The sequence below is a fragment of the Fusarium odoratissimum genome (genome assembly GCF_000260195.1).
Source record: "Fusarium odoratissimum NRRL 54006 unplaced genomic scaffold supercont1.9, whole genome shotgun sequence".
Classification (NCBI taxonomy): Eukaryota; Fungi; Ascomycota; class Sordariomycetes; order Hypocreales; family Nectriaceae; genus Fusarium; species Fusarium odoratissimum.
In genome coordinates this window covers 782,764-808,789 of record NW_022158695.1, presented here as the reverse complement: position 1 = coordinate 808,789, position 26,026 = coordinate 782,764, and the positions used below count along the sequence as shown (strand labels likewise).

The following is a 26,026-nucleotide window of genomic DNA, read 5'->3' as shown; positions in this document are numbered from 1 at the left end:
GTCAGGCGACAACCTACAGAGTACACACCTACATCTTCCTAGAGACAACGAAGATGATATTGCACGCTTCGGCGAATTTGATTATTGCATAAAATTTTGTTGCAAAGAACAATGCTTTACCGTCCGTTTTAGAATTCTATCTTCTCCAAGTCCAGCTCCTGTAGTCCATAACCTCGAGTTACATTGCCTTCTCCAAGGCACCATATGCCTCTTTGTCCCGTAAATCGTCATACCAAACATATCTAGGACGACTCTGTCCAGTTGACTTGATCCATGACCTGTCCAGCAGTTGGGTGCGTATATCCAATCCTCAAGCGCAGACGCAGAGGCTAAAACATTCGTTAGTATATCAAATTCTTTTGCAGGGGATTGGGAATGACACTTACCCCCTTGCATCCGGACACTCGCATCATCTGGCTGGCTTCAGCCCCAGGTCCGAGGTCCGATGAAGAGATGCTCAGCAGTTGCAGCTTCTGAGACTTGGGAACGGCAGCTTGTAGAGATACATTGGAGAGATTCGCTGAACCAGAAGTGTTGATGAACTTTGCGGTGGCTTGAATCATACCCTCCGCGTTGCGTTGGATCTGGAATGTCACGTTAAGGTCATTCGCGTTATAGCAGGGAATACCAGCAGGTGCCTGCGATGCCTGAGGTTGAGGTGCTGACGACACGGGAGACATGAGGTCGAGGTTCGATGAAGGTGGGGCAGGAGAAGCTGTAGATGGCACGGGGGCAGAGCCAAATAGGTCCATGATGTTCGATACATTGGATTGCTGAGGAGGCGGCGAGGAGGCAGATGGAGTAGGAGAAGAGGTACCACCTAAGATATCGGCGAGGAGATCAGTGTTTGTCGTTGAGGGAGCAGCTGGTGACGCAGCAGGCGCGTCCATAATATCCAGGAGGTCTTGTTCTGTTGGCTTGATGACTCTTGACTTCCTGTTGGCGGTCTTCTTCTTTGTAGGAGCTTGTCCAAGAACACGAGACTCCTCCTTGATCTGAGGAATAGGCATTTTCTCGAGCACTCCACGTCGGACCTGGTCGAAGCTGAAGAGGTTGCCATATTCAACGACTCGCTGTTGAATCTCGATATCGAGGCTGGTCTGGTGATATTGCAGGATCCTTCGGATCTTCTCAATCTGAGCTGGGTCAGAGAAGCGGGTTGTCAACTTCATCAAGGCTGTCACAATGTACTCCGTGGACACTTGTGTGGCGTATGCACTGTTAAGTATCAAGGAGAACAAGTCGACAACCTCATGCTCCTTAACCTCCTGGACAAGCTCCTCTTCCTCGTATTGTCCACCCTTGAGCAGAGCGTCTGCATATTCGCCGATGCACCAAGCACCTGCTTGCGTCAGACTCTCCTGAGTAATGTCTTTCTTAAGGTTGATATACAGTTTTTGAACCGCATACGTCTGTAGCTCAGGGGTGGTAGCGACAAGGCGAACAAACGATGATAGGATCTGCTCCTTGACGTAGTTACCGGCAAGAGACAAAACCCGGAGCATTGTATCGAAGTGCCATCGTTTGTTAGGCGCAAACTTGTCAGCGGCGATACCTATCTGGCTGGTCATTGTTGGCTTAAACTCATTATCGGCAACCTCCAAGAAGGCAAGAAGCTCCCGAATCAACACTCGAACATTGCTCTCGTTAATCAAGGTAAAGCTCAGGTCCAGAGCTCGGCGGCGAATACTGATATCAGGGTCTCTCAAACATTCCAGGATGGTGTTTCGATGTCTCTGCACAGCATTGGGCTCGATGGCGACGACCTTGATCAGGGTGTTGAGAGCCACGTATCGGATGTTGTTATCGCGGTTGGTGAGGAACTTGCCCAGAATGTTGACACCGAGCACCCTCAATCCAGAATCGGCCTCGATATCGAGAATCGTGCGCACAGCTTCGTACAGGATGGAATTTCCAACATTCTTGGATGATTCGGTGTTGGTAGCAACCTGGGCTAGGATATCGTTGATCTGCTCGCTGGTCTCTGCATCACCCACAGCCAGGACTCGCAGCAGATGAAGGATCTTGACCTGCAGGAAGGGGTCGGTAATGCCAGTAACGTCGTGTTCGGGTGCGTAACCTGAAGTAGCGAGCCCTTTCAAAGTTCTGACAAGTCCTGGGACAAAAGACCTGAACTTTTCAACAATTCCTTCTTCTCCGCCCTCCTCCTCGTCTGCCTCGCAGAGACTTGTCACCAGGGTGAGACCGCAGAGCAAGACGCCGTGGTTTCTGTCGGACAGAAGCTGTGTCGCCTTGTCAATGAAGTGCTCTTGTAAGTCTGGAACCTTTCGACATATGCGCATTGCGCACAGAGCCGCCTTTCTTCGAATATATGGGTTGGCTGTGGCTACAAGGGTCTCGATTTCGGGGAAGAGATCTCGTGACATCTCAATCGAGGCGATGTTTCCTAGTGTACAGAGAGCAAGTCCAACGACATATTGGTTGGAATGTCCGAGATCGCTAAACCAAAGTCAGCAACCAGATGTTGGATTCAAAGGGCGTAAGGAGAAGTGTACTTCTTGAGCGAGTTGGTAACCAATGTCAAGACTTCTTGATTCTCATCCAACAACAAACTTGTAGCCAGGTGTCCCAGACGTTTATCGGCGAATCGAGGGGAGGCGAGGAGCTTCAAGCATTCGATCTGTCCAAAATGGGTTCGCTCTCCAAGGGTGAACAGGTAGAGTAACTTTGCGACATTGTTGCGACTGCCTGTGCATCAGTATCTCCATCCCTCCAATAGAACTGTTGAACCCACCGAATGTTGGGATCGTGGCTCTCCTCTCGAAAGCTGGCGCGGATGGCAGCGCTCTCTTTCTGAATGACAGCTCGCTCGTCGGCGATCGTCTTGGCCGCACGCACATTTCGAATAAACTGCTTGACTATCCCGAGCAAAAGTAAAGGTAAGCCTCTGACTGATCAGATCGCGGAGGATAGCTCGTCGGTGCCGTACGGGAACTCATCTTGGGAGGACAGACCCAGCGGTTGGGCCGTCTGGTCGATGCTTATCCAGGGGTTGTGAGGGAAGCGATGGGGGCTCGTCGAAGCTCAATCAGCCCTGGGATAGAGCAATGAGAGCTACTGTTGCTTTATATGCGTGTCGAGGCGGAGGACAGAATAGGGAGGTTTCGTCGGAGCCTACTCAAGGCAGCTGAATAAAAGAGAAACCGAGTTGCGCCGTCAAGTTACAGGTCAGTGTCAGTGACGGTGTGTGCTGTGCTGTGCTGTGCTGTACTTCTGCTTGCGTTGCGGCGGACACCTTTCAGACGGGACGTGGGGCACAGAGCAGGCCTACGCCGAATTAGATTTGCTTGGCAGTACGTACTGCGTTAGTCATCACTAAATGAAATAAGCTTCATTGAATCCATAAGGCACGAATACAAACATCGTTAAAAGAAAAAAAGAATAAGTATACTTGTTTATTCGTACACGCATGATATTATAACTCTAGGAATACACACAGGAACCGCTCATACAGTGTTTAAACCTTTTCCTTCCCATACACATCCGTCCTCCACAAACAATCTTACTTTACATCTGGACGACTCAGAGGGTGTGCTTCCGTGTTCAGCACCCACTCATCCAAGCTGATAACATCAAATTCGCTGAAGATGAGGTAAAAGTACTTGAGAGTCTCTGCCAACCAGAAACTCTCCATACTGTCCATCTTTGTAGGCTCTGCTTTGGTGACATCGTCTATCGCTGAAGCCGCAATCTCAGTTCGTGTCACCTTCTCGATCGTCTCGAACATGGTCCACGCCTTTTCCATCCATTGCGCATCTCCTGTGACGCGATACATGATGAAGATGGACTCAATGGCCTCGGGCCGGAGAATGTATCGTGCATCGCTCACGTCGATCATACCTTTGGGAAGGTTGTGCTTCTTGATCACGTCGTGAACTGTGGGCTTCTTCCAGTCTGATCCTCTCAACGGCGGCGCCCTGAAGTCAGGAGCGTGTTGCTCTTCAATAGCCTTGAGCCACCGGTCCTCGTTCCAGGTGCAATCGCTCGAGTCCTTAGCATCGACGCCGCCACACGAGATGAAGTTGAAGATCTCAGGTCCAAGTCCCGTCTGTGTAGCCTGATAAGCCCAAATACATCCATCTGTGAGTTGGGAAGCGATCTCGAGATCGGCTGGGCGGTTGAAAATCTTGCTGCCCATTGCTACCATACCGCCAGCGAAGCAGGTCAGATGCTGGCCTCGTGCAACGTAGGTGTACTTGGGTTGCTCGCCTGGCAAATCGGTTACCTGGTAGTCTCCAGAGATGAGGACCGGCTTGTCCGAAGGTGTCAATGCTCGCTTGAAAAGGTGCTTGATGGCAACAGGAATGAAGTTTTCGTATAGTCGACGTGGTTGCTCGAGTTGGCCGCCGAGAAGAAGATACCACTTGGGAAGATACTCATACAGCGAATCAGACATACCACCAAGGGTGAAGTCTGAACCAGCATGGAAGGCTGGCGTATAAGCATCAACGACTACCGGCCACATTCCAGGAAGACGAGTGTTGAGTTGCGTAGACTCAAACTGGTCTCCAATTCTCTTGACAGCGTCATAGAATCTCGGGTTGCCGGTTAGCTGAGATAGTTTAGTGAGCTCGAGACTCAAGGAGCCAAGTTCAGAAACAAGAGCCTCCCGCGAGGGAGACTGAGCTTGGCCATAAGCAGATCTAAGCATGTTAGACACAATGTCAATACGTGATTAATGCCAAGGAAAACTCACTTCTTCCATTCCCATCGAGTAACTGGCATATGGTTCGGTGTATCAAAGGCGCACATGAGCAGGTCTCCCAGCTCAATAGCCTTCTTCAAGAGAATAGGATGAGCTCTTCCGCTTAATTCATATGCCGACAGGAATCCACCAAGATAGCGAATGTTGGTCTCGAAAATGTTGATAGTTGCCATGGGACTCCTGGTGAAATCAATACCGTCTGCAGCGGCAACAGCTTTTGTGAACTCGTCCTTCATGTCCATGATCCAAAGGGTATCGAGGGCATCGACCAGAGTGGCAGCCCAACCGCCAAAGGGGTCCTTGGACTTGCCGGTCAACGGGGTCACCTCGTCGTGCATCCAGGCATAGTTGGAATATCCGCTCCAGCTGTGCTCGAAACTCTTCTTGACTGCAGCCAATCGCGACAGTCGCAGCTCCTTGGCCGCGGCGCTCTCGACCGGAGCAGCAGCCTGAATCTTGGGGACCTTGACATCTCCGGTGATCTTTGGCAAGGCAGCTAATTTCTCCTTGGGAATAGGATATTTAGGTAATCTTCGCGTCCAGGCCGTGGCGCCCTTTCCAGCAAGAGGATCTCCATTACCAAACAGCTTGAAGCCAGAGTCTGAATTTGACCAGTACCAAAAGCACAAGATCCAGATGAAGGCGACACCAATCCAGAGACGGCCTCGCCGTAGGGGACCCGCCATTGTGTAGATAGTTAGTGGACTGCTAATAAGCAGCACAGGGTCTAGGTGAGAGAAGATAGTGAGGCGTGATCTGGGACCTCACATCGCAGGCCCAGGGCGGGAAAAAGGCTGAGGTAAGTTCAAAGGCGTTGATGTTGGAGCTGTCAAAAAGATTGGCGATGTGTCTCGACTTGAGGGGGACCAACAGCAAGTCTCATTCAAGCCCGAGGCCGAGTCTAGACACGTCCCGTCTTATTAGAGCGAGAGGTAGGTACCTTAGGCTACGGGTAAGGAATCGAAGGGACAGGACGGGACGGGGGGAGTAACAGAAAAAGGGCAAATGGCTCTGATTCTTAGTCGATAAATAAACCCTCAATCTTCAGCGCATAAATGTCTGAAATCAGTGTCAAGTGTCAGTGTATGTGGCTGAGAGCTGTCTCGTCTCTTCTGTCCAGTTGAAAATACGACATGAAATTGCGGCGGGCGGTCTACGTCTACAATCACTAGCCTACTAACACGTAAAGGAATGCGCCGTACGAATAGCGATGAATCCTGCGAGTGTGGCATCTGACATCCTGTACCTACAGTAGGTTGCTGGTATGGTAGCAACAGGGTCCTTTTTCCCATTAATTACCAACTGTACCTGTAAATGCTTCCCTTGCTTGGCATTCATCCTTCAATACCTTAAATTGGACAGAACCGTTGTTAATGCGGTTTCACGTAGCACAAACGTTGGATTATGAACTCTTTTCGGTTCTTTTGCCTTGACTGGCCAATGCCACATTTCCCTCTCTGTCAGCCCCTTTCGAACCCTTAAATGGCAGAAAACATCTCGAGACTTTGGAGAGAATCAGCTTGTACTCCTGTGGGGTCAAACCTAGCAGCTCCCTTGCAATATAATTAGACGATGTGGCATAGCCATGTAAGCTAAGCTGACCCGGCTGCCTTCTCCAACTGGTCTAGCTAAATACTTGGGCTTTGGTTCTTTGGAGCCTTATATCAGCCGTGAGCCACTCATATTCAGCAAGCTTTCAAGGGTTGGCTCCCTCAACAAAGGAGTCCCTATGAGCGGATCCTGCCCCTGAACAGTAAGATCAAGAGGGCAGCTCGAGTTGACCATTCGCGGCGAGGGAGCATGCATGTCAATCGTGTTTTATAGTTTCGGCAGTCATGTTCATGTTGAAAGAGGCTGGACATGCTTTGAGCCTTTGAGGCCCTGGATTAGCAGATACCCTTATCCGTACATGCATTATACTCGATAAGCCACACTTCCAGGCTCCCGCCCCGTGGGCTGTAGGGCTGATTGTTCTTCCATGTCATGGTCCCCAGCGAGAAGATTGGCTCCAACGGCGGGCACGTTTTCCAGACCGCCCGCCGCCCATTCGTTGCCCCTCACCAAAGCCATTGGATGGCCATCAGTTGATATGCGGACTGGCCATGGTAACAATCACAAATTTGATAACAGTACATATACGGCACGAGTATGCAGTTTGCGGGCCAAATGGAAAATTGCTCAGTTGTTAGAAGCCATGAAGGCAGAGTCCGTGGCACAAAAGCCACAGAGATAGCAAGTAACACGGGAAGCAAGCCGATTACCCACCACAACTTCAGTCCAACCAGTCCCAGATGCCCTTCGTTTCGCTTGCAGTTTTGCCACTAAGTAAAGAAGATTCAACCAGTTCCCTCCTCATGCCATGCGTGTTCGTTACTCATCGACTAGCGAGAGATAGCAGGACCGAAGGTTTGGTCGATGAGGTATCAGAATATTGTCTCTTATTTTTGCATCATGAGCTGGACGAACTCGTTGTCTATAGTCTTGTCAGTAACTGGACGTTGGTACTATATATCTAATCTCAAGCAACTCACAGTCGATTCGGCCATCGCCGTCCTGGTCAGCCTCTCGGATCATCTCATCAACCTCATCATCAGTGAGCTTCTCGCCGATGGAGGTCATGACATGTCGAAGCTCAGCAGCAGAAATGAAACCGTTGTTGTCACGGTCGAACACCTTGAAAGCCTCGCGGATCTCCTCCTCAGAGTCGGTATCCTTCATCTTGCGCGCCATCATGGTGAGGAACTCTTTACCCAATGGTTAGTACTGACCGTCCTCTAATCGTCTTGGAATATTACGCACCAGGAAAGTCGATGGTGCCGTTGTTGTCGGCGTCAACCTCGTTGATCATGTCCTGAAGCTCAGACTCGGAGGGGTTCTGGCCGAGAGAGCGCATAACGGTACCGAGCTCCTTGGTGGTAATCTGGCCTAGAGCGAGGCGTTTAGCTCATGTTTTCGATTTAAGAATATCGCATAGAAAGAGATGTAAAGAGTTATAGTGGTCTGATGCTTTGTTGGATCGATTTGGGTTTCGCACGGGGCCAACGAAGAAACATCGCGGAAAGGGGAGCATCACTCACCATCGCCATCCTTGTCCTACATTAAGAGGTTAGCGACAGCTTCTAGCAAGACGCGGCGAGGCAAGCGGCGAAACAAGAGGGATAGCTTACAAAGAGAGAGAAGGCCTCCTTGAACTCGGAGACTTGCTCTTCAGTAAGTGAGTCGGCCTATAGAAATAAAGTTGTCAGTTCAAACTCTCGAACGGCATCACCAGAACATCAGCTGCAGCCCCTCTCAACAGAGCCGCGGGGTCAATGCTCATTGGCGATAACGCCAGAGGACAAGGCGGTAAAGCAAATGCTGATTGATGGGTAGGTCGCGCAACCAAGGAACGGACAGGTCATGCTCACCATGTTGGATGTATGTGGTAGCAACGGTTGTGATAGTAAAAAAGGTGGATGTCGATCGCACGAGAAGGAAGAAAGATGACTTGGGCAAGTTCTGAGGTCGCGGGGTCTTGAGCCAAGAGTGTCGGACCTTTTCGTTTCACGGGTTTGGTTGGAGCTTTCGTGGGGAGACCCAAAGGCCAGGGGAAAGTCGGTACCTAAGGCAGGAAAATGGTACATGCACTAACAAAGGAGAGACAATGCACTGTGTTTTGGATGTTCAGGGGGCCGATGATCCTGAAATTAGGGGGAGGGACCTTGTCATGGCAGCTCAAGCACACTGTGCGGCTTGTCCTGGAGTGATGCTTCAACTGCAGGGAGCGAGCGGCCTTTGTTGAAGCATTGTTAGAACGGGAGAGAAAAGAGCTGATAATTTGAATAACTTCTGCAGTTTATCAAGTTATTACTACAAGTTTTTCGAATAAAAAGTCAAGTTTGATATCCAATACCCGTTAACCAGCTTGATTTTGAGGAATAGTGTAATACCGCTATAAGAAAAAGAGCTCTGTTCTTTAGTGGAGGCAAGGTGGTAGAGGTACATGCCGTGAGGTGAACCTAAACAGAACTAGAAGGGGACACTCTCCCCTGTCATTTTAGCCAACGGAAGTGGTCCAGTGTCGTAATGCCTCCAGCGGAAGCCAGCTATCAGCCTCAACCCGCATCTCGACTCTATTCGCGATCTTCTCACTCATGACGACAATACCTTCCTCACCTCTCGTCCTATGACGTTCACACTCGCGATTTAATCTAGTCGAAACCCTCATTCTATTGCCGCGCCTGACGATAGCTTCAGCCCCTAATTTGCGTCCGCCATGTGGCGAGACCGCACGAACCTGTAAGACGCCCATTGTTACCTGTCATTGTCTATAGTTGTCGGCTTCACCTCCACATAACGAGCCCATATGCTGACGCAGCCTGCAAATAAAGATACATCTCCTACCGGCAGTCTTACGCGCATCACCCTACACAGCGAAGACCATATGGACCGGGCGCCCTTGCTTCTGGTCCCCTTGCCGACACCTATACCAGCAGCTATGCGAACGACGATCGTCGCGGCCTTCTATCGGCCGGCGCATTTGAAGACGATGGCGATGCCGTGATTGAGATGGATCTATTGCCCCCTCGATGGGCTGATGTTTCGGATGAGGTCACAGACTTGCTTGCCAATATCGCGACAAAGGGCCAGAGCTTGGAGAAGCTACACCAAAAGCATGTGCTACCTGGTTTCAATGACGAAGACGCTAAAAGGGCCGAGGAAGCGCAAATAGAGAAGCTTACACAAGAGATCACCAAGGGTTTTCATGACTGCCATCGCTGCATTCAAAGAATCGAACAAATGGTGCGGGAATCACAGCACGCAGGTACCATCACAAGGGCAGAGGAGACCATGGCCAAGAACATACAAATTTCGCTGGCTGCTCGAGTTCAAGATGCAAGCGCTAGCTTCAGAAAGAAACAGAGTGCTTATCTAAAAAGTTGGTGCCCCCCCCCCCCCCCCCCCCCCCCCCCCGTTTCTTCCCGTATATTCTAACTTGGACGCCCAGAGCTTCGTGGCATGGGTGGCTTTGGCGGTTTGAGTCCTGGTGAGAGATCTGGTACACCCCAGCCAGGTTCCTATCTCGACCCATCTCTTCAAGAATCTGACGCAGATCGATCTTTTTCACAATCGACACTCCAAGCAACCCAACAGCAAAGAGTGCTCCATTCTAATGATGCTGCGATTGCTCAACGTGAGCGAGAGATTGAGGATATTGCTCAAGGCATTATCGAACTGTCTGACCTCTTTCGAGATCTCCAGAACATGGTCATCGACCAGGGCACAATGCTGGACCGTATCGACTACAATGTTGAGCGCATGAACACTGATGTCAAAGCCGCTGACAAGGAGCTAGTTGTAGCTTCTGGCTACCAGCGGAGGACGACCAAGCGCAAGATCATTCTCCTCCTCATTCTTATAATCTTTGGCATGATCATTCTGTTGGTGATCAAACCCAAGAAGCATGGGTAGAGGTGTTTTTTCATGGCAATCTCAGGGATACCCGCTGTCTCCCTTGACATATCCCGGCGCGGGCATAGAGAGGCAGCAATTATTAAACACATGTACCAATACAATGTAAAGCAAGTAATGGGACATGTCACTGATGTGTTTGGAGTCACGGTTCTCTGTTCGTTTTTTATTTATTATTCTATTTAGAACCAGCCTTTCTCTTTGGTCCTCGAGGCGTGTGGTTTAGAAGAAATACGATCATCGTTATCATAACTCTTTTCGAAAAGCCTAGGATAGCTCTTCCATAACTTAGGTTTTTGCTTCTCGATCTCCGACGCCAATTGCGCCTCGTTGGGGAGAATCTGAGAACCCCAGGCCCCTTCCACCAGTTGCTTCATGTTCGCTGGGGAGAGCTCCCTATCGTCTCTCGCCCTGGCCCTGGGTCTCATGGGCAATCGAGCCACTGCGAGACGATTTATTACTGTACTTCGCACTATTTGGGGATCAACGTAGACACCCTTGTCTCTCAGCACAGCCAGCAAGCGAACACCACAGGCCAGGTCGAAGTCTGCGATCCCCACTGGCTTGGTGTTTGCGAGAGAAGGCTGAATCGGCTGTTGCGCCAAGGTCTGATCAAAGCCCCATCGAACGATGGCGCGCTGCAGACTGATATCGAAGATCTTCTGTATGGGGTGTTGTCTGTTCGTGAATGGCAGATCTGCTGGTATACGAAATGCGTAGTTGGGATCGTTTCGATTCTTCGAACGTTTGTGATATTTCTGTTTGGGGTTTGTCTCGTTCTGGCATGGGCCTATTTCGGCTCTCCAGAACTCCTCCTTAAAATGGCTCCTTTTCTTCTTCCCATCGGCGAAGGAATAGTATTCAGACCAAGTCTCTGACTCCCCGTTCAACTCTTTGGTTTTGCTATCAGGCTTGGGGGGCTGGTCCTGCCGATGCACGGGTATCAAACCCCCTGGCTCTGGCCTGTAGAGTTCACATATCTCATAACTTAGCCCTTCTAGATCATTAAAACGTCCCAGACGTCCGAGGTTATAGAGCAATATTTGCCAGTACCGAACAGGAACGGCAACCCCATGTCGTGCGACTCTCAACGAGAGGTGAATAGCTCGGTCAAGCGTGCCCTGTCTGGTGAGCTTTGGATGGTACCATATGTCTTCAAAGATACGGCTTAGAAGTGCTTTCGAGTTCTTCTGCTCCATGGTAACATCCAGGCTATCCATCTTATCAACGACATTCCTGACTTTCGCAAGATGCTTCATGGATAGAGCCATACTCAGGTGCTTATTGAGATCCTTGGAGATGATGTTATCCTTACTTGGTCCTGGAGTAGCTGCCACGCCTTCAACTTCTTGGAGTAATCGCTCTAAGCCCCAATCTTGCCGTTGAGCTGAAGACGCAAGTAGCGTTGATCGCGTCTCCGGATTCCCAAACTCTTCTGGGTGTATATCGCAGTGTAGAAGGGTTCTGAGCAAGTCGTCCTCACCTCGTTCAGCGAAGGAGATGATTGCATTGCAATAGGCTCCGGATCTAATTTCGATCCCTAACTTTCGGAGTTGTTTCAGGCGATCAGCAACTCCATGGGCGTCATCTTCTCTCAACGCAATGGATTGCAACGAATAATAGCTAATTGTGCGGAGGCCAATCTTATGCATCAGGTTGATCGCAAACTCTGAAGAAGTCCACGAGCTGGCGAACCATCGTGCTGTAAACCTGTCGCTGAAAAAACTACTGTTCGTTTCCAATCGGGTATCCTTTTGTACAGAGGTACCAACGCCATCACCAACGCTGGTGTCTCCATTGAGTACTGCCAGCTCTTCCTTCGTAAGCTGGATTGCGGAAAAGTAGCGGGAAAGAAAATCCAAGAAGGGCATGGACTTAGGCGACTTGGGATGGTCATTGAAAAGATTGAACCTTTTTCTCCAGACACGCGCGGCATGTGACTGGCCACTTTCGAAGAGAGCCGGCACAACATAGTCGTACAACTCACGGTATGGACTGAAAACGTATATCTTGGTCAAAGTACTCTGAAGCTTGGGAGTGAAGTCGATGGCACAACTTGCCAGCAGAGCACCGAAGCTATCCAGATCAGGACGGAACATGGGCATGAGTTTGAAATGCCAGCCCAATGCAGTTTCGTAATCAGCGTGTGCTAAATAGAAATGAACCACTTTCAGGTATAGTTCAGGCCAATTGAAATCGTGAGTTTCTAGAAGTTGTCCTGCGACCTTGAAAAGCTCCTCCATCCGGTCAGAATTCGTCAACGCTGCCTCCAAGATGTTATCACGCAGAAACAGAGCTCCAGTTTTGGTTAAGAGATGCGATTGGTCTCTGTCCTGAAGCTCCAGAAACGTCTTCCAAGTTCCTTGGTCTCCGCGATCCTGACGGCTCGTTAGAATGCGACGCTCCCAAGAGGATATGGCATCCAAATCAGAGTTCTGGCCCGAGGGAGTATCTTGTTCGCTTCCACGCAGGCGAATGCCCAGCGGGAAGGGTATTTCGGGTTTTGGCGGCCATTGTGAAGTCTCTTGTTGAAGATTATGCTGTCTCGTCCCACCCCCAGCTTCTCGGTCAGAAATCAGCCTATCATCTTTTTCGTATATTCTCGTAAGTGCTGGCGCCAATTCCGTATTATATTGAGATCTGTGTTGTGTGAGTGTCCTGATGTATCGAGTATATGCGGATTGGCGGATTCGAAATTGTGTAGGGATTCGATGCATGGCTGGGTAAATTCACCAGCATTAGCTGGTCTCGTATCATCGCATCGGTCGTGGTCGAGAAGATAATAGTAAAATCATCGAGACTGTCTTAAGATTGAGACTTTGAGATCTTCAAAAGGTCCTTCATCATAGCTCCAAATCTTTTGGGGGGGGTTGCGCATCATAAACTTAGGCACTTTACAGGCAAGTAGAGTGCCAGGGGAGTGCACCAACACGTGCCCACCCACCAACGAAAACGTCAAGAGCTCTGCTGAGTCATACTCCCGGCTCCCCGTCAAGTTATGGCCTCATTTCTTTACCCGAACTTCGACATCCTCCGTTCACCAACTCAACCACCCCACACGAAACCAACCTTCGAAGCCTCCCAGAACTCTCATTAACCGACATCAAAATGCCGTACGTACAATTGAGTCACGACCGATTCTTGCGATAGCCTTGGCCACTTTCCCCGACGTCAATGGCTCGTCCTGAGCTCCGGACACTGCAAGATATAACATCATACGAGAACCCGTCACTGACGCCCATCCAGTCTCGTCAACGCCAAGAACCCCGTTCCCCAGAACCAGCGATTCTACCAGAACGCTTACAAGAACCACACCCGTCTTTGGAAGATTGTACGACCAAATTGATTGTTTAGCCTGTCTTCACTATCCAGCTGACCGACATGACAGGGCCCTCGCAGCCGCATCCTCATGACTCCCTACCTCATCCTTCTCTGGGGTACCCTCGGTGGTAAGTAAATCGGAATTTTCTGTCGGATGGAGGTGATTTGGGCCTGCATACTGATAGTTACAGCTTCCTTCTACGGTGCCGGTCGCAAGGTCCTTGGCTACAACTCTTACTTCGGAAACTAAGCGGTGGGATTCGCGCGGTGGGTGATACAGCTTGCCTACGACGGAAGGTCAATGTGATTGGTAGATTGAGTCAATAGACGGAGATGAACCCAATGTGAGATCGTTACAGTCGTTCATGTGCATTTTGGAGACCGATACCTGTTGTCAAATCGTGTCCTCTATTCACACGTCATTGCTATTAAACCCGGACTCCCAAAACTTTAGAATACATGAAGAACTCAAGAAGTTGCATGCCTCAAAAAGCAACGTCTAGCGCGCACTGCAGCAGACCTGCAACTCTCCATCCACGGATAGTTGAATAAAAATCCAATCAGCCTTGTTCTAATAGCCTGTGGCGCCAGGCGCCTTTTCGTCCTTTCGTAGGCTGACTAGCAACTCTCGGAATCGCTCCTTGCCAGATCCAGAGGCACCTCCCTTGGCGCCCTTGCCGCTGACATCCACCAACTTGGCGATTCGATCCCAGCTGGTGCCACCAGAGACGGTGTCCTCTCGGCTTGCCAAGAACTCTTCGGCTTCCTTTCGTGTCTGTGCGATGCCCTTCTCCTTCTTGTTGTTGTAGTTCTCGTAGAAGTCATCGATGTTCTGCTGGGCCTCCTTGATGGTCTCTTCTCGCTGCGCAGCGAATTGTTCGGCGCGCTTGGCAATCTGGTTGTCACGGCGCTCCCGCCACTCCTTGACGACCTCGGGCTCTTCCTCTTCCTCGGCGAAAGCCTGATATCCGGAGTTGTAGCTTACAGAAGGTCCTCCTGTGATGGCGGTTCCACCGGAGACGCCAGTACCCTATTTGTTGATGTCAGCTCCTCAATTCAGAGTGTCTAAGCAAACCGACTCACAGCCTCGGGGTTGGTCAGGTCAGGGAACTGAGATTCGAAAGTGGACTGCTCGTTGTTGCCAGCGCCGCCGAGAAGGTCATCATCGTTACTAGCGAAGGCAGCGGCGTCATCGTTGGTCGCGAACTGGTCTGCATCATCTCCAAGAAGGGCCTTCTCGCGGGCGAGGAAATCATCGGTTGAGGGCTCAGCAGTAGGGTCCTTGATATCGGTTTGCGCTAGAAATGCATCAGCGTCGGATCCGCGCATTTCTTGTGTTGATGCACTTACCCCCAGAATCGAAGTCCTCAAGTGAAGGGAAACGGTCGGCCATTTTGAAAGCGCTGATAATCAAAGATCAATACTGAGTGTGCGAATATCGAAAGGTCCGTAAATGCTATCGGATGAAGGTGGTGGAAATATGAAAAGGTCTCGTTCAGATGCGAGGATTATCAGTATACGCTGTTGCTATGGTCCTCCTATTCAGTTACTGCCAAGTAGGCTATCCTAGCTGATGAGGTGGATTCTGCCGGGCGGTGAGAAACATACAACAGCATGAGCTTGATGGAGTGGGTAAAGTTCATGCACTAAGGCCATGCAAATATGCACTTAGAAGCTATTTCCACTTTATCGGATGTTTCTTCTGGTCAACCTAGCTCTTGGTCTATAAACTCTCCTTGTTTTACCAAAGAAAACATTTCAGTTCATCACACATTCGAGTTACGTATCATTCTCGTTTTCGCAGCATTCATCTACAGGCGAACCAGATCGTAACAGGATTCAAGTTTGTGTTATTTGTGCGGAAACAAGTTAGCAGAGACTACGAACATTATTCCTGCAAGTAGCTGTAGTAGACGTCGTTTCCACAGTGATACTACGGTAACAGCTACAAACCAGCTTCTAAATAATTGTCGCGACATCTGGTCCATAATCCTGCGCTTGCATTCGCTCTTGAAATTTGCCTCTTTTTGTTTATTTCTCTTAACGAAGGAACCGTTGCTACCAAGATGGCTTACAACGATGACTCTGTGTTGGCGCGACTCTCGTCACTCAACGAAAGCCATGATAGCATCGCCACAGCTGCACAATGGATTATGTTCCATAGGTACGCTTTCTCGTTCATACATCTCATGAGATATGGTTGACAATTTCAGACGCCATGCTGAGAGGACTGTACAGCTGTGGATGCAGCGCCTCAAAGACTCTTCCAGCACAAAACGATTAAGTTTGATTTATCTCGCCAACGGTATGTTTGTCTGTCAGCTGCGATGAGCTTTACTGATCAGAGTTTCAGAGGTGGCCCAACAGTCTAAAATCCGACACAAGGATGACTTTATTATCGCCTTCGCGCCTGTGATTGCTGAGGCTGTTTCCGTCGCCTATAAAGGAGCACCCGCAGAGCTTCAGGCGAAATTAAAACGCGTTATAGACGTTTGGAGAGATCGTTCGATTTTTGAAGCACCAATTCAATCCGCAATCGATGCCCGCATTGGAGGTGAGTACCATCTGACATGAACTGGTCCAAAACGCTCGTGGCTGACCATCCATTCAGACCTCGACAAGGCCCGGGGTATGTCCAAGCCCGGATTTGGCGGCTCTCCCTTCGGTAGTACTAGCACTGCCACTTCTGTTCCATCTGAATTTACACCTCTGGTCACTGCTCACCAGAAAGTAAACAAATTGAGCACTCCTCTCAAGGCCACGATCACATCAGCAGACCAAGAGTATGAGAAGCAAACTGACCCATCTACACCTGTTCCTTCTGCTCCAGTTTATGCAGCTCGGTTGAATGGCCTTCTCAAGACGTTGGCCAACGCCGAGAGTGCGGTTGCTGAGTGTGTAAAAGCAAGAGAAGGCCTTGTTTCCGGCCTGGAATCGCTTCTCAACGCTAACCGTGCTGCATTGGAGGAAGAGAAGTCTGCTGCGGCTCAGCTGACATCCCGAAAGGCTGAAATTGAAGACAAGAAACACCAAGTCGAGGTTGGCATCATGCGAGCACTGGGCCCAGCGGACAGCAATGGTACTCCAGGACAAGGGGACTCTTCAGTTACGCCCCCAGAGCCAGACAGGCCAGAGGTTGAAGCATTGACTCCACCGGCATTTGAACCATTCGAAGCACCCACCCCTGAGGCATTGACACCAGAGGGAGGGCCTGTTGCAGCTCCTTCTATGTCTCCTGTCCCTATTCCTGTTCCTGCTGCTGCTGCTGCTGCTGCTGCTCCTACGTCTCAAGACGAAGAAGAAGCACCCTCGTATCAGTCATTGCCAATCTCAACCAATGGGTCGAATAAGCGCCGCCGGGTCGACACCGAAGAATTTCCTGATCTAGGTGGAGATGATGGCATCGATGCCGACGTTGCTGAAATGCTGAAGGGGCAACCTCAATCATAACCAGATCATATGTTATTAGCAAGTTGGGGGGATATTTGGCTTGCTAGTTTGGGGTTTGTTAATATGTTATGTTCTTGCAAACAGTTTAGGTTGGACTAATAGAATGCTGAGAACCATCGGCACATGTAATACTAGTCTAGTGTATTATTAAGTATAGTGAATTATTTCTTCTTGTTGAGTAGATGGAATGGGAATCAGTAGCAATACTGGTCGCAGTCTCGTGGTAATCAGATGCGTCCAATCTGTTAACCATTATGCAACAGATGTTTGCTGGCCATATAAGAATTGCTGTAACGAATCTAGAAAACTTAAGTGCTTCCCTTTCGGCCTATGTGATTATGCAATCTTCATAGACGCAGGTTGAATTCGTCATGGCGCTCATATTGGATCCGAGAGCATTCGGTTCAGTTCGGATCAATCGAAGCCGTAGTCGCGTAGATCCGACCGAGGGATGCTGCACGCACAGCACGCACACCATAACTAGTCTTAACTCAAGGGTCCCACCCAAATTTTTTGTGAGCAACGGATCCATTGACTCGTCTGGGCTGGACTGGACTTGACTGGGCTGTCGCAACTCGGAAGCTGAGAAATGCCGCTACGACGATGACGGCATCACAACCTCGACAACTTTGATTCTTTTTGTAAATGTCAACGTCTCTGTCAGCTGCTTCACTACTCCTCCCTCACGGTTCGAGCCCTCTGCTTTTCCTCCAACGATAATAGCGCCGCTCCTGAATATGCTACGCTGAGTGGGCGTCTGATCAATTCCTACCCTACCGTCATAATGGTCTCGGGAGTAGCACGCCGTGTGCTGCTCCCACGCCTCGCCGAGCCCTCGCAAGTGTCTCTGGCTACATCGCGATGTCAATTAGGAGCTTCTTTCCACAAGTCCGAAGCTCTACCTCTCCAGTCGAGGCTTTTCCACGCTTCCAGCACCCGTCAAGCCGCTCTACTTCCGTTCTCAATCGCTACCTTCCGGTATTCGGCAAATAATTCTCTGGCTCGTAATCAGCCTTCCCTCGCGCACAACCGACCCTCTCAATTTGGTCCCGTTTCGCACGCCTTGCGACAGTTCTCGACGGCACCTCGTCTATTGCAGGAAATCCAGACCAAGGTCGAAGAAGGCGCCAAGAAACCTGTTGAACTTGAAGCCAATCGAGCTATCGCCCAAGATGAGCACAAGCAAGAGTTTACCAAGAGCGAAAAGGCTGCTCGAGCGGCGCAGGTCAACCTGGCTGCTAAGCTCTCCAAGGAGGGAAAGCAGGCTGGTAAAGCTGGTACGGATGAAATTGTGCGACTGATCAAGATTGCTCGCCCCGAAATCCGCTGGCTCGGTATCGCTTTTGTCTTTCTGGTAATTTCTTCTAGTGTCACCATGTTGATTCCCTTCTCTGTTGGCCGAATTTTGGATCTTGCTACCAAGGGCGAATCTGAGGATGTCCGTCTTTTTGGCTTGACCATGAACCAGTTCTTCTTTGGTTTGGGTACTGTCTTGACTATTGGTGCTATGGCCAACTTTGGTCGAGTCGTCCTTCTCCGAATTGTCGGCGAGCGCGTTGTCGCCAGACTTCGATCTCAGCTTTATCGGCGTACTTATGTCCAGGATGCTGAATTTTTCGATGCAAACCGAGTGGGAGATCTCATTTCACGACTCAGTTCTGATACAGTTATTGTTGGCAAGTCTGTGACGCAAAATCTCAGTGATGGTCTTCGTGCTCTCTTCAGTGGAGGTGCTGGTTTTGCTATCATGGTCTGGACAAGCCCCAAGTTGACTGGTCTTTTGCTGCTTATGTTCCCTCCTATCGCCGTCGGAGCCTTCATCTACGGTCGCGCTATTCGAAATGTCAGCAGGTCGATTCAGAAGAACTTGGGTACTCTTACCAAGATCGCCGAGGAACGACTTGGTAACGTCAAGACCAGTCAAGCGTTTGTCGGTGAGGTGCAGGAAATCGGTCGCTACAACAATCAAATCCGGAAGATCTTTGCTCTTGGCAAGAAGGAGTCGCTTATCGCTGCCACCTTCTTTGCTTCGACCGGTTGGGCTGGTAACATGACCATTCTCGCGATGCTCATCGTTGGAGGTGGCTTCGTACGCAGCGGGGCCATGTCGCTTGGAGATCTCACCTCATTCATGATGTACACAGCTTTCGCAGGTTCAAGCTTGTTTGGTTTGTCAGGTTTCTACTCAGAGCTCATGAAAGGAGTTGGTGCCGCGAGTCGACTCTTCGAGCTCCAGGATCGCAAACCAGGAATTCCACAAACAGTCGGTGTTCGAGTCAAATCAGCACAAGGCCCCATCAAGTTCACAGATGTCAGCTTCGCTTATCCTACTCGACCTGCTGTCAAAATCTTCAATGGATTGGACTTCGAAATTCCTTCAGGCAGCAATGTCTGTGTTGTTGGCCCGTCAGGAGGGGGCAAATCAACAGTAGCATCTTTACTATTAAGATTCTACAATCCTACGTCGGGAACTATTACCATCAATGGCCAGGATATTTCTGGAATGAACGTCAAGTCTCTGCGAAGGAGGATCGGTATGGTTTCTCAAGAGCCTGTTCTCTTCTCTGGAACTATCGCCGAGAACATTGCCTATGGAAAGCCTCAGGCCAGCCGTTTCGATATCATTTCCGCTGCTCGACGAGCCAACTGCAACTTCATCAGCGATCTACCTGACGGTTTAGAAACCCAGGTTGGTGCTCGAGGCTCTCAGCTTTCTGGAGGTCAAAAGCAGCGAATCGCCATTGCACGAGCTCTTCTCAAAGATCCTGATATTCTGATTCTCGACGAGGCTACATCTGCGCTAGATGCTGAGTCCGAGACTCTTGTCAATGAGGCTTTGGCTGGCCTCCTACGTGGCCGCAACACCACTATCTCTATCGCCCATCGTCTCTCTACTATCAAAAGATCTGACCAAATCATCGTTCTCAACAGCGAGGGTAAAGTCGCCGAGATCGGCAGCTACAAGCAGCTCGCCTCTGACAAGGATAGCGCATTTAGCAAGCTCATGGAGTGGCAGATGAGCGGCGGTGAGGTTTCCAAGGATGGTGGCTCAACTGCTTCCCGGGCACATATAACAGAGGCCGAGGAGCTTGAGGATGATCTAGAAAGGGACGATGAGGAAGAGAATATTGAGCACGAGGAAGAGAGCAGGGACTCGAAGAATGAGGAGAAGCGTCCCTGAATTCAGTCAGATGGCATAGAGCAGGCAAATTTCCCCCAGAAGATGTAATGCGGTCACGGGACACAGTATGGCGAAAGATTAGACGAATCATGTATATTATATATCCCGATATCTATGTCTGAGTCTCTATGACAGGCAATTGTCCTATCAGCAGCTACAGAGAGAACTCCACTCGACATGTATCTTATTTTCATTGGCGTCGGTCCGGTCTGGTTATTAAATCCCCAAAATGGAAAATACGGGTGATAGGGTATGGACAGCCGTGTGTAGAAAAGAATCTCGTTTTTATCACCTTGTGGTGTACAAGAATAAGAAGTCTCGTCTCTATTCTAGCTGATGTGTATTGCCTCAGGTTAACTACCTACCTATCGTTACGCTCACATCTTTCGAGCCAAAGTTCATGTATACTAATCAAAACAATAACTTGTCTGAACTCGTGTAGACTAATGGATACACTGTACCTAGAACTGCTGTAGATTCAAATTACCAACCCGATGTCAGCGTTATGAAAAGGTAGAGATTGAAATGCAGGCAATTTCCACAATCGAGCAACTAAAGAAGTGAAAACAAAGCCAGAATGTCCTTGTCGCGCCAACCAAGCCTCGTTGAGATTAGGGAATAGAGACCAATGAGACCAACTCCAGGTTAAGCTCTCGGTAACGGGCTTGTCACATGTGACCCAGTCTGGCTCAAAGCATGACCACCTCAAGGTCCTGATTCTTCATGGCTTGGTCTCTTAATAAGCTTTGTCAACACATAAAACAATATTTTGACGTCTGAGTCGAAACTTACAACATTCCAGTTCCTTATTGCTCGCTAATTTTCTGTCATTGGAGCTGTTAATCATCTCCCTTAAACACAATGTCGACCGAGACCGAGGGAACTTTCGAGGTTGCAAATGCCAGCCTGTATACCAAGACTTGGACTGTGAGTATCCGTGGTGATCGGCCTGAATAAGTAAGCAGAGGCTGATGCGCCAACAGCCCGAAGGTCCCGTCAAAGCAAAGTTAGTGCATGTCCATGGTTTCAGCGATCATGTCAATTGGTACAATGACGTATATCGAATCCTAGCCTCGCATGGCATACAAGTCTTTGGCTTCGATCAAAGAGGTTGGGGCCGAAGCGTGAAGCAGCCCTCCGACAAGGGAAATACAGGTCCAACATCACGCGTCATTGCAGATATCGCCGCTTTCATTGAGAGCAAACTGCCTTCGGATGCCCCGGTCTTTGTTCTGGGCCACTCTATGGGCGGCGGCGAGGTCATCACGCTTGCGGCTGACCCTCAATATGCCAAACTCGTGAGCCAAGTGCGCGGCTGGCTGCTCGAGGCACCATTCATCGGATTCGCCCCTGAGGAAGTCCCAAGTGCGTTCAAGATCTTTGCAGGACGACTAGCCTGTAAAATCCTTCCCAGGTTTCAGCTCAAACACGTACTCGATGTTGCCAACCTGACGCGAAGGCCAGAGGTGGCCAAGGGTTTCAAAGAAGATCCTCTGTGTCACGACACAGGCACGCTCGAAGGGTTGGCATCGCTCCTGGATCGCACGGGAGCTCTTCAGTCCGGTTCCGTGAAGCTGGGTAAAGAGGTCAAGTCGCTTTGGCTTGGCCATGGTGACCACGATAAAGCCTGCAGCTATCAAGCGGCCATAGATTTCGCACAGAAGCAAGACATCGAGGACAAGACCATCAAGACGTACGTGGGAGGTTATCATGCGCTACATGTCGACCTGTGCCAGGAAGAATATGCCAAAGATATCACTGACTGGATCTTGGAGAGAAGCCAAGACCAGAAACCGATCGAGGCCAAGCTATAGAGTAGCTGTAGAGGATCTGTGGATGCGCGAGTATCACTGTTTTCAAGCTCTGTTGTTTTCGAGATGACCAGCATCACTCGATATTGCGTAACTGTTTTCAGCTTTTTACGGATAGCGAGACTATATTAGTATTATATGCTATGCTTCATGTGGCTGGCTGTACATCATCACCGCTTATCTCTTGACAGGACGAAAGCGGTTGCAGCTTGCAAACCAAAGCCAATAGATTGATTTGATTGATCAATGATTTCAGCTTTTGCAGTCTTGGCATCAAGTCCTCCATAGAGACGCATGCGTCGGCGGGTCAAGGCGGACCCATGTTCCGTATCCCAGCTCCGTAGACGCCCGAGAAACAGGTGCTCTTAGGGGTTAAAAGCCACGGAACCCCGAAACCAGCTCCGGCCGTTTCCTAGACGTTTCGGGGCCGTATTTGAACTATAATTCAACGTCTCCCGCACTCGATTTCAACTTCTATTTCAACCATATTGTGTGAAATTATCGCCACGGCCTCGGAACCTCGCACAATGAATGGCCCGGAAACGATGCTCCGTTGGGCCATTTCGGCTCGCGCGGGGAACTCGACTCACTAACCCCAGTTGGCCTTCTGATAGCCCAGGGCGCTGAACCATTTCACTCTATCGCTGCAGCCAACGGATTCATGTGCTGTACAGAATGGAATGGATATCAATTACTAGCACACTCCCGTCCCTTACCTATCAGCGTCCCTGAAATGGTAATCCACCAACAGACAAGATGGACACTGAAAGACGTTTCCTCTATGCTCCTCCTCTTTTGGAGTGAGTCCACGTGGGAAGATGACTGGTTCAACAGTTGACTTCCATCGCAACTTATCGATCCTTTCGCTGTGCTTCTATTACATATCCATACTGATATCATTAACTCAAATTATCATTGGTGCAAGACCGGACGATTGACTTGACCTTGATCTTCCCGGCGATCACTCGATCTCATGTGTAGCACTAACGTAGCTGACTCTTTAGTATTGAGGTGACTCTGGAGATCACCGCCGCTCGAGGCCTCTTTCTTGCTCTCCCATCTGCATTGATTGCTTACCCATCAGAACAGCTATCTTGCATTGTCACCAGCATCGCTATTGCTTACTCGATTCTCTGATATTACCCATCAAGAGACTGGTCGCCCGAGCTGTCGCACTCTATCCCTTTCTTTATAGAAGCGATAGTCGTGCATCATGACACCTGATAACAGCAACCACGTCGCCCATCATCCACAGGCAATTCACCTAGAATCTTTCGAACGTGCCCGCAGCAGTTCACGACATTCAACCGCCCGCAATGGCTCGAGTACAGCTTTCGAGCCTGCGACGGCTGACGAGAATGAGACTATCGCTAGGAACGTATCTCATATGACTGATGTCGAGAGTCAACTCACCGCCACTGGTCGTCGACAACCTAGCTGCCTTGATCATGATCCATATGGCCTCTCCCGCGGGTACAAGACCGAGTCTGATTTGGAACAGATCAAGGCCAACACTTCACGGAAGCGTGATAGTCTCCCTGGCCGCAAATCTGTCTCTGGCGAGGTCGGCCCCAAGACAAAGGCTCGCAAGCTGCAGGGCTTCTACAAAAATCAAAATGCGGCTATTGATCGCATGCTCAAGTCTGTTGAGGAACATCGTGACGAAGCCCGCGACCAGCATGGCGAAGACCAGGTCAAGTTTCGCATTGCTGTCTGGGGCTCTTTCGCGGCCAATGTTGCCTTGTCAGGAGTTCAGCTCTACGCTGCCATCTCTTCAAAATCTCTTTCGCTCTTTACTACCATGGCCGACTCCATATTCGACCCTCTTAGTAACCTCACCCTCATTTTGTCGGCTCGAGCCATTCGTCATGTCGATTCTCGACGTTTCCCTGCCGGAAAAGCTCGTCTCGAGACTGTAGGCAATATTGTCTTCTGCTTTCTCATGATCGCTGTCTCACTCATCATCATTGCTTTTGCTTGCCAGGAACTATCTAGAGGGGTCCAAGAAAAGGAATTCAAGATTGCTGCTGTTATATCTGTCTGCTGTGCTTTCGCCACCAAGTTCGTACTCTTTCTCTACTGCTGGGCACTCAAGGACAAGTATAGCCAGATCAACATTCTTTGGCAAGACCACCGCAACGATCTTTTTATCAATGGCTTTGGTATCCTGACTTCCTGTGGTGGTGCGAAATTGAAATGGTGGATTGACCCTATGGGCGCTATCATTCTGTCTGTTCTCATCTCTTGCATCTGGCTGCACACCGCCTTTGGCGAATTTCTGCTCATCGTCGGAGTTACTGCATCTGTCGAGACGCAGCAGCTCATCACGTATGTATGCGTTACACATGACGATGCAGTTGTTGGCATCGATACCGTACGTGTGTATCACTCGGGTCCTCGTCTGATCGCCGAAGTGGACATTGTTATGGACCCGACACAAACACTTCAAGAAAGCCATGATATAGCAGAGGCGCTGCAGATCAAGCTGGAGGATCTGCCAGACATTGAGCGAGCATATGTCCACATTGACTACGAGACGACACACAAACCAGAACATGCATTTAAGAAGGATATGTAGGTCTAGCTACGGAATGTGTTTTCAAGGGAGTTCTGGGCCACGAAAGGCATTTCGAGCGGCTGGGGAAGGAGTTTTGGAGTATGTTTAGTGAGACAAGTGAGTTAAATGCCGTACTTGGGTACACGATCAGGGAACCGGAAACATATGTTTTTTTTTGGGGGGGAGACTGGAGGCGTGACGGCGAGACGGCGAGACTCAATGGACAGCAGGGAGTGATGGTGCAAATCATATCTTAGTTGGTTTTTGGGGTAGAAGCAAAAGCATCATAATGCAACAATGGCTCACGTGGACTATGCAAGTGAGAGCGTGTGATGCATATAAATCAAGCTGATGGCACGATTAAACTAGGTCGAGGCGAGCTAATGCAGATGCCGGCATTTCAGAAACACTAAGATCTGGGGAACACACAAGGGGCTCTTTTTTTTTCTCTCTAGTAATTTCTATCTGTCAAATTTAAGATATGAAATGAAGTGAGACACGCTGGCATGAACGGTTTCTACTCGTCTCGCGTGCCTTTGTCCCGATCTTACAGATTGTCTCGGTGTGCCATGTCCGAGTGGCACACAGACTGATCTGCAAGACAAGCTAATAAGCCACAAGAATCTACGTCACTTACACAACTTTTTTAGAGACTGGCATCTGCCACGGGCTGGGGAGATTTGAATGTCTTTATAATAGCTCAAGGGGCGGAAAAGGGGTCCTGCGGCACGGACAGAGCGGCAGATAAACAATTCTTACGTTGAGCGTTTTATTATCTCAAGGGGACCAGCCTGGAATGGTTGAGATTACCTAGATGCACGTATCTCAACGGTGCGTCGCATACTCGCAGCAACTTACAAGGGGCAGCATGTCCAGTTCGGGCTGTATGCAGAAGCCCGTTCCGAGTTCATCCCTGAAGTTTTGATGCTACGAGAATTGGAGACGTTGAAAAGCTGTAAGAAAACCTTGAAGTGTTATGGTTTGTGGATATCATCAGCTAAAAAGGACCTGGCCAAGAAGTGATGAGGTCAAAGCTACCTGAGAGCTAAGCTAAGCTCACAGCAATTCCATCATCGTGCAGCCGTTGAAATTAGTGGCGATTCACTAGAGCCGCCACCAGCGGAAACCCGCCCCGAAATACGGAGATGCAATGCCCTGGACGTCAGGCTGGGCAGCAGACTCAGGCTCGTAGGGAACACCAAAACGGTCACAGGTTCTGTGTAATTGGAGGCTGTGAACCCTCAATTTCTTCTGTACGAACGTGGGGGGACCATTCAACAGCAATTGGGTTACTTTTATCTGGTGTTCGTGCTGGTGTTGCCCTTGAATGGCAGAAAATAGAGTGAGTGTCTGGCCTCGGCGCTTCTAGAACGGCAAAGTTCCTCAGGGTCACTGTGGCTTGAAGTAGAGTTTAGTACCTGAAGGCTCACTTCAGGTGTAACTTGAACGAAACGAATGAGGTTTTTTTCAGGTTACTTGCTGTTGATGATCTGAGGTACACCGTGGTAAACGGCCAGCCATCTTGGGTG

At 49.7% G+C, this 26,026-nt stretch overlaps 11 protein-coding genes across 16 annotated transcripts; 6 read left to right on the top strand and 5 right to left on the bottom strand.

Annotated features, from left to right (window-relative positions):
* Positions 1–17: 17 nt before the first annotated feature.
* On the bottom strand, positions 18–3,252 carry FOIG_06659 (uncharacterized protein). 4 transcript variants are annotated; one of them, XM_031205803.1, is made up of 5 exons: positions 2,951–3,252; positions 2,756–2,879; positions 2,517–2,705; positions 387–2,460; positions 18–329 (listed from the first exon to the last, which is right to left on the bottom strand). In XM_031205803.1, the coding sequence occupies exons 1-5, from the start codon at positions 2,958–2,960 to the stop codon at positions 243–245; spliced, it is 2,484 nt and encodes an 827-aa protein (XP_031064527.1). In that variant the 5' UTR covers positions 2,961–3,252; the 3' UTR covers positions 18–242. The 4 variants fall into 4 exon arrangements, with proteins under 4 accessions (XP_031064527.1, XP_031064529.1, XP_031064530.1 ...); XM_031205805.1 differs by having other exon boundaries at positions 2,756–3,252; XM_031205806.1 differs by having other exon boundaries at positions 2,517–2,879.
* Positions 3,253–3,388: 136 nt separating this feature from the next.
* Positions 3,389–5,859, bottom strand: FOIG_06658 (mannosyl-oligosaccharide alpha-1,2-mannosidase). Its single transcript, XM_031205802.1, has 2 exons — positions 4,718–5,859; positions 3,389–4,664 (listed from the first exon to the last, which is right to left on the bottom strand). The coding sequence occupies exons 1-2, from the start codon at positions 5,410–5,412 to the stop codon at positions 3,524–3,526; spliced, it is 1,836 nt and encodes a 611-aa protein (XP_031064526.1). The 5' UTR covers positions 5,413–5,859; the 3' UTR covers positions 3,389–3,523.
* Positions 5,860–6,123: 264 nt separating this feature from the next.
* Positions 6,124–8,503, bottom strand: FOIG_06657 (calmodulin). Its single transcript, XM_031205801.1, has 6 exons — positions 8,134–8,503; positions 7,894–7,950; positions 7,804–7,819; positions 7,526–7,651; positions 7,258–7,470; positions 6,124–7,199 (listed from the first exon to the last, which is right to left on the bottom strand). Exons 1-6 carry the CDS (start codon positions 8,347–8,349, stop codon positions 7,165–7,167), a joined length of 663 nt encoding a protein of 220 aa, XP_031064525.1. The 5' UTR covers positions 8,350–8,503; the 3' UTR covers positions 6,124–7,164.
* A 278-nt stretch (positions 8,504–8,781) lies between these two features.
* On the top strand, positions 8,782–13,039 carry FOIG_06656 (syntaxin 16). Its single transcript, XM_031205800.1, has 3 exons — positions 8,782–9,004; positions 9,097–9,644; positions 9,714–13,039. Exons 1-3 carry the CDS (start codon positions 8,982–8,984, stop codon positions 10,175–10,177), a joined length of 1,035 nt encoding a protein of 344 aa, XP_031064524.1. The 5' UTR covers positions 8,782–8,981; the 3' UTR covers positions 10,178–13,039.
* Positions 10,303–13,049, bottom strand: FOIG_06655 (uncharacterized protein). Its single transcript, XM_031205799.1, has one exon. It carries the CDS (start codon positions 12,892–12,894, stop codon positions 10,360–10,362), a length of 2,535 nt encoding a protein of 844 aa, XP_031064523.1. The 5' UTR covers positions 12,895–13,049; the 3' UTR covers positions 10,303–10,359.
* Positions 13,050–13,123: 74 nt separating this feature from the next.
* FOIG_06654 (uncharacterized protein) lies at positions 13,124–14,119 on the top strand. Of its 2 annotated transcripts, XM_031205797.1 has the most exons (4): positions 13,124–13,290; positions 13,424–13,508; positions 13,566–13,626; positions 13,690–14,119. In XM_031205797.1, the coding sequence occupies exons 1-4, from the start codon at positions 13,286–13,288 to the stop codon at positions 13,746–13,748; spliced, it is 210 nt and encodes a 69-aa protein (XP_031064521.1). In that variant the 5' UTR covers positions 13,124–13,285; the 3' UTR covers positions 13,749–14,119. The 2 variants fall into 2 exon arrangements, with proteins under 2 accessions (XP_031064521.1, XP_031064522.1); XM_031205798.1 differs by having other exon boundaries at positions 13,566–14,119.
* On the bottom strand, positions 13,626–15,076 carry FOIG_06653 (uncharacterized protein). Its single transcript, XM_031205796.1, has 3 exons — positions 14,849–15,076; positions 14,582–14,796; positions 13,626–14,528 (listed from the first exon to the last, which is right to left on the bottom strand). The coding sequence occupies exons 1-3, from the start codon at positions 14,889–14,891 to the stop codon at positions 14,070–14,072; spliced, it is 717 nt and encodes a 238-aa protein (XP_031064520.1). The 5' UTR covers positions 14,892–15,076; the 3' UTR covers positions 13,626–14,069.
* A 131-nt stretch (positions 15,077–15,207) lies between these two features.
* Positions 15,208–17,209, top strand: FOIG_06652 (uncharacterized protein). Of its 2 annotated transcripts, XM_031205795.1 has the most exons (5): positions 15,208–15,662; positions 15,712–15,803; positions 15,852–16,052; positions 16,110–16,959; positions 17,033–17,184. In XM_031205795.1, exons 1-4 carry the CDS (start codon positions 15,565–15,567, stop codon positions 16,946–16,948), a joined length of 1,230 nt encoding a protein of 409 aa, XP_031064519.1. In that variant the 5' UTR covers positions 15,208–15,564; the 3' UTR covers positions 16,949–16,959; positions 17,033–17,184. The 2 variants fall into 2 exon arrangements, with proteins under 2 accessions (XP_031064519.1, XP_031064518.1); XM_031205794.1 differs by having other exon boundaries at positions 16,110–17,209.
* Positions 17,210–17,433: 224 nt separating this feature from the next.
* On the top strand, positions 17,434–20,557 carry FOIG_06651 (ABC transporter ATP-binding protein). Its single transcript, XM_031205793.1, has one exon. The coding sequence runs from the start codon at positions 17,733–17,735 to the stop codon at positions 20,127–20,129; it is 2,397 nt and encodes a 798-aa protein (XP_031064517.1). The 5' UTR covers positions 17,434–17,732; the 3' UTR covers positions 20,130–20,557.
* A 266-nt stretch (positions 20,558–20,823) lies between these two features.
* On the top strand, positions 20,824–22,268 carry FOIG_06650 (uncharacterized protein). The gene is made up of 2 exons (XM_031205792.1): positions 20,824–21,056; positions 21,113–22,268. The coding sequence occupies exons 1-2, from the start codon at positions 20,991–20,993 to the stop codon at positions 21,941–21,943; spliced, it is 897 nt and encodes a 298-aa protein (XP_031064516.1). The 5' UTR covers positions 20,824–20,990; the 3' UTR covers positions 21,944–22,268.
* A 22-nt stretch (positions 22,269–22,290) lies between these two features.
* Positions 22,291–25,003, top strand: FOIG_06649 (uncharacterized protein). Its single transcript, XM_031205791.1, has one exon. It carries the CDS (start codon positions 23,154–23,156, stop codon positions 24,516–24,518), a length of 1,365 nt encoding a protein of 454 aa, XP_031064515.1. The 5' UTR covers positions 22,291–23,153; the 3' UTR covers positions 24,519–25,003.
* The last annotated feature ends 1,023 nt before the right edge of the window (positions 25,004–26,026 follow it).